General features: G+C 36.7%; 1 protein-coding gene across 1 annotated transcript; it reads left to right on the plus strand.

Moving 5' to 3' along the window:
* Positions 1 to 405: 405 nt before the first annotated feature.
* Positions 406 to 4,278, plus strand: LOC140451115 (uncharacterized). Its single transcript, XM_072544845.1, has one exon. The coding sequence runs from the start codon at positions 406 to 408 to the stop codon at positions 4,276 to 4,278; it is 3,873 nt and encodes a 1,290-aa protein (XP_072400946.1).
* Positions 4,279 to 6,545: the final 2,267 nt, after the last annotated feature.

Genomic DNA, 6,545 nt, shown 5'->3' on the forward strand with positions numbered 1-6,545 from the left:
ACTAGGTCTACAGTAGAAGAGGCAAGCTCGACTGACCGATGAGAGAAAATCGACCTGCTTTTATGTAAAACAAATCCTTTGTTTTACGTAGCGAAAGTGGAATTTCCCTGCATCGAATCAATTAGAAATTTGGATTTGGCCAACCTTGGAATTCTCAAGTATTTTAACCGATATCCAAATTCCTTGATGCGTCGAGGACACTGCATTATGGTATTTTCTTCATTCTGTTTCAGATATTCCTAGCGTACAGACGTGTGCTTTGGTGAGTTTAAATCTGTGCTCTGGTGAGTGATAAATTTTGAAAATTTTGATTTCTTTGAATATTTTGACTTTTTTGATATAACGTTTTTTGAAAATTTTTTATTTCTTAATCTATTTTTGAATATTTGCTTGTTTTGTTTAAACATGATTGCTAAACTTATTCAGCTAATTGCATCCATCTTGGGGTTGATTAGAAATGATTATCAGGAAGATAATGTTAAGAAAGGGCTGACTGAGTGTAGGAAAGCGAGTAAAAAGATACGAGATTCGATGAGATATGCCAAGACGATGGGTGAGAAGCAGCATTTAGAAGCTCAGATGAGGCATGTGAAAACGTTGAGAAACCAACTGAAGGCCGAACAAAAGAAGGGGACGGGACTTAACACTCGACCGGAGACTGCGTACAAGAGGGTACAATGGGATGATTCCTTATCAGCGTTCAACTCAAGAATTCGAACTGGAGTGATCACAAACCTTAAACATAAGGATCCGGGTAGTTTCCTGGTAGATTGCAAGGCGCTATTCAAACGTAGGATTCAAAACGCACTAAAGAAAGATGAGGTAGTTAAAGTTAATACTGCTTTTGGGGGAGAATTCGAGATAGCAAGCGGCGAGAAAATCCTAAAAGACACCAAATATTTTACCACATCAAACTCTCCAATATACAAAGACACAAATCTTGACGAATGGTTTGAAAACCATGTGTCTGAACCCCTCAGCAAAAAGCTAGAGGAATTCCAAGAGAGAGATAGTGGCTGGGCACTAAAGGCTGTTGTTAACCTGGGGGTAAACATTAACAAATACACACCACAACTTGGTTCCTCTTATATTGAACTTCCTCCTCAAATAAAGAGAAAGGAAGCATGCGTTAACGTCAAAAATGATGATGAGGCATGCTTTGCGTGGTCTGTCATATCAGCGTTGAATCCTGTCGATAAACATCCTCAAAGAGCGTCAAAATATCCGTACTACTTGCAAGTGGTGAAGTTGAAGGGAATACAGTGGCCAATGACGATGAGGCAGATCCCTAATTTTGAAAAACAGAATGACATTTCAATTAATGTATACGTTTTGAAAAAAGAAAAAAGAGATTTTACGACCCTCCCTACATTTCTAACTAAAAACAAGAAGGATAAACATGTGAATTTGCTTTTAATTCAAGATAAATATGATGATACCGAAGGTCCTATTAGATACCATTACGTTTGGATAAAAAGTTTGTCCCGCCTCCTCTCCAAGCAGCTTAGTAAACGTAAAGGAGCCAAATATTTCTGCGATGCCTGCCTCCATTACTTTCGATCACAAGAAAAGTTAAATATTCATAAGGCATGCTGCAGCGGCCGATCAGATCTTATATGTGATAGATGCCTACAACCGTTTTCATCATCTACTCAGCTAGAAGCTCACACAGTAGATTGCATAAGAATTAATGAAACAGCCATTAAAATGCCCGAGGAAAGCAATAAAATGTTGAAATTTAAGAATTTCCGGAATAAGATTAAAGCTCCCTTCGCCGTGTACGCAGATCTCGAGAGTGCTTTGAAACGTACAGGAGATCCTAAAAAACCTCAAGAACATATTCCTGTAGCAGTTGGTTATTTCTTTAAATGCTCGTATGATGACACTTTGTCGTTTTATGACTCATATAGAGGAAAGGATTGCATGAAATGGTTCGCAGATAAACTTAATCAGCTTGCTGAGGATGTTTCTACGGTGTTTATGTGCCCATATGATATAAATATGACAACTCAGCAAGAGAGCGATTTCCATGCAGCCACTCATTGCCATATCTGCGAGCAATGCTTCTCTCCCGAAGATAAGAAAGTTAGAGACCATGATTACTTTATTCCTGACAATAATTATCGCGGCGCAGCTCACGAAGGGTGTAACATTAATTACAAAGATGCTCATACAATTCCAATAATATTTCATAATCTCTCCGGATATGACGCACATTTTATTATTAACGATATTGCTACACACATCAAAGGTCCCGTAGATCTTCTTCCTATTACTAAGGAAAAGTACATTTCTTTTACAAAACATATTGATGATGCTCGAATTAAATTCCGTTTTATTGATAGTTATCGATTTATGTCTTATTCTCTTGATAAATTAGCTTCTTACCTCCCCGAGTTTCCTAATCTCAAGTCCCAATATACTTCGCTTCCTGAGGAGAATTTCCATCTTCTAACTAAAAAAGGTATCATGCCATATGATTATATAGATTCATTTAAAAAATTCTGTGAGACTTCTTTGCCTCCTATTGAGTCTTTTTACAATAAACTTGAAGATAAGCCATGTCCTCGTCCACATTATCGTCACGCTCAAGAAGTCTGGTCGTCATTCAATTGTGCAACTCTCGGGGATTATGTCGATTTATATATGAAAACTGACATTCATCTTCTTGTAGATATCTTTGAGCGATTCCGATCCAGCTCTCTTCAAACTTATAATCTTGACCCTGCTCACTATTATACTTTACCTGGTTTTACGTGGGATGCAATGCTTAAATATACAGGTCAAGAACTGGAGCTTTTAACCGATCCTGACATGCATTTGTTTGTTGAATGTGGTATTCGTGGTGGTCTTAGTCAAGTTTGCTCTAAAAGACGTGTGAAAGCTAACAATCCATACATCAACAACTATGACCCATCTAAACCAAAAACGTTCCTTATATATTTTGATGTTAATAATCAGTATGGTTGGGCCATGTCTCAATATCTTCCATATGGGGGTTTCGAGTGGGTCGATGCCAATATTGATGTCCTTTCCATTGCCGACGATGCTTCTGAAGGGTACATTCTCGAGGTTGATCTGGCGTACCCTCAACATCTTCATGATCGTCATAAAGATATCCCGTTTTGTCCTGAGTCTTTAAATTCTAAGACTATGCTTCCTCCTACACGTCCGCGAGAGCAGACTAAATTAATGGCTACCCTACAAGATAAAGAAAGATATGTAATACATTATAGAGCACTCAAACAGGCGCTTGCAAATGGATTGATCCTGAAAAAGATACATAGAGTATTGAAATTCAAACAGGCTCCATGGTTAAAGCCATATATCGATCTTAATACAAATCTCCGGAAGGCAGCGAAAAATGAGTTTGAAAAGGACCTTTTTAAGCTTATGAATAATGCAGTGTTCGGGAAGACTATGGAATCAGTGCGCAAGCGCGTTGATATAAAGTTGCTTACTTTGTGGGAGGGTCGTTACGGAGCTGAAGCTAGAATAAGTAGCCCATTGTTTAAGAATGCAACGATTTTTAGTGAAAACTTGGTAGCTGTTGAGATGCGTAGAAGTGAAATATGGTTAGATAAACCAATCTATATCGGAATGTGTATTTTAGACTTGGCTAAAACGACAATCTATGATTTTCAATATGGATACTTAGCTAGTAGGTTCGGTGAAAACTTTACAACTTGCTATACTGATACCGATAGTGTAATCGTGGAAATACGTGAACAAGACCCATATGATGCTATGAAAGAAGATTGCTATAAATATTTTGATACCTCAGACTATCGTAAAGACAATATTTATGGTATCCCTCAGGTTAACAAGAAGGTGTTGGGTATGATGAAAGATGAGAATGAAGGCCGAATAATGACTGACTACATAGGGCTCCGATCTAAATTGTATACAACAAAAGTAGTTATCACAGAAGATAAGATCGAAGAAAAGAGGAGGAAGTTGAAAGAGGAAGAATATGAGGATGATGAGATTGATGCAATTATTAAAATTTATGGTGTGACAAAGAAGGCGAAGGGGGTAAAGAAATCTGTGGTGAACACTAAAATTACGTTTGAGGACTATGTAGAGTGTTTGGATAACTTAAAAGAGGTGTATGCTTCACAGAATCTAATACGCTCAGATAAGCACCATGTTTATACCATAACACAAAGCAAGATTGCGCTAAGCCACAATGATGATAAAAGACATCACCTTCCGGAGTCATATGATACACTTCCGTGGGGGCATTATTTAATTGATTCTAATATGGATGCTGATTAGATTTAACGCAAAGTAATATATCTAATATATCAATAATAGTCATATTTTAACATTTATCCTTGACGATTGACTTTAAGATGGATGTAAATTGTATATTGTCGTTTTTATAACGTGCTTTATTTATTACAACTTAAAATATATCTGATTCAGAATTTATTAGTCATTATTTCACCATTTCATTTCGCTTTTTGTTTTTTATATTATATGATAATTGTAATAGATCTTAATTTTCTAAATATTATTTCTAAATCACGATACCTAAGATTAGCACATTTAAAAAAGATGTTTAGATATGACCACTAAAAAGATATCATGGACCACTGGCAAATTAATGAACCGTTCTGGTTAATTCCAGAGCTATGTGTTCGTGCAGCCTCCTAAGATAATCGATAACTTATTGGTCTTCCTCGATTTAGATTTAAGTCAATTCTTCGATAGCCTGTCCCAAAACAGGAGTCGGAGAATTTCCTATTTTTAAAGATAACCTAGAGTTATTAGCCCCTAATAATTCATTTGAACGCTATACAACATAGTAACTAATGAATTTACTCCAAAGTGTCGATGTCTTAACATAAAAGATGTCCATCAATAAAAGATGTCTTCTAAACCATGTTAAATTATGTGCTGATCTTAATAAGTTAAGTATAATTATTAAATAAATTATCATATTATGTAAATGACTTCATTCATACTAACTGTTTGTCCCATACTAACATTACCTCTCCCGGCGGTCGTGTAGTCGTACCTTCACGTTGGTGACTGCCGTTAAGAATAAATTTTTTTTTTCAACAAATGTTTGTTTGAACCGAATTGACTACGTTCCTTTCATGGCATGCTTTTAATCATTTTTATGCATGGCTCTATATTCGTTAACTTACTATCATTTCTTTGCTTAGATACTAACAGCAGTTTATTACTTATTACATTACCCATTACTTATTACATTTAAGCAATACTTATTGCTTGACTGTCCTTGCTAACATTTTTATGTAGTATGTATAAAATATAGTATGCAGCTCGTTACTTTTCATGTGTTACTGTGGAGATTATAGAGTGGATGAATGTTGGTTTGGTCACAGTGTAAGAATGGTAAACGTTCCTATTCGTTTTATTTCCAGCGAAAGCCGCTGCTGTACGTTATATTCATTTGATACCTCATACGTAGTAATCAGGTTAATAGACCCTAAGATACGTTATAGTGCCATTTTGGCATTGATTTTGTTGCTAGTTTTTTCATCTCAATGTATTCGTTATCCCCTCCTATTTCATTTGACGCCTTATACGTTGCAATCGGACCAATAGACCCGTTATAGTGCCGTTTGGGCATTGATTTTGTTGCTTGTTTTTCATCTTCATGTATTCATTACCCCCTCCTCTTTCATTTGACGCCTGATACGTTGCAATCGGACCAATAGATCTGGAGATACGTTTTAGTGCCGTTTTGACTATGCCGCCATCTTTGTTTTTTCCCTCTACGTGTTCCCCGTCCCCTTTCCGTTCGTTTGACACCTCATACGTTGCAATCGGACCAATAGATCCGGAGATACGTTATAGTGCCGTTTTGACTATACCGCCGTCTTTGTTTTTTCTATCTACGTGTTACCCGTTTCCTTCCCGCTCGTTTGACACCTCATACGTTGCAATCGGACCAATAGATCCGGAGATATGTTATAGTGCCGTTTTGACTATGCCGCCATCTTTGTTTTTTCCCTCTACGTGTTCCCCGCCCCCTTCCCGTTCGTTTGACACCTCATACGTCGCGATCCGACGAGAGGTCGCGCCTCCACTTCGAAAAGCGTCAAAAATAAGCAAAATGGACCTTAGATTTTCTTATGGAGATTTACATGGGAAAATGACCTGTTTTGGGCTCGAACTCTCCTAGCCCCTTTACTTATAAGGCAGTTAATATTGGAAAGAATGGTATGAGGAAGTCAATTTTACTTTCCAGGGATTTGAAATCAAAATACAGTGAACCTATTCCACTAAATAGAAAAAAAATTGAAAATATTTCCCAGCTGTTACAGTTTATTCCACCAGCTTTCCTAAAATTTTATGAAGAAATTGGTGCCTACCAACAGATTCTACCAGGTACTGATAATGAATCACTGGAATATATTGAACATTTCGACGACTTTTCGGATATTGAAAATTTTGACAACTGAATATATTATTTCATTGTTGCATTTTATGTTCATTTTTTAGAATATATTTTTTTGTTCAAAAGGGGATAAGCCTCATATTTTTTCAAAAAATGTTCAAAAACTCAA

Source organism: Diabrotica undecimpunctata, chromosome 9, assembly GCF_040954645.1.
Source record: "Diabrotica undecimpunctata isolate CICGRU chromosome 9, icDiaUnde3, whole genome shotgun sequence".
Classification (NCBI taxonomy): domain Eukaryota; kingdom Metazoa; phylum Arthropoda; class Insecta; order Coleoptera; family Chrysomelidae; genus Diabrotica; species Diabrotica undecimpunctata.

Coding starts and splice junctions, on each gene's coding strand:
- LOC140451115 (XM_072544845.1), top strand. CDS start 406: ATGATTGCTAAACTTATTCAGCTAATTGCATCCATCTTGGGGTTGATT.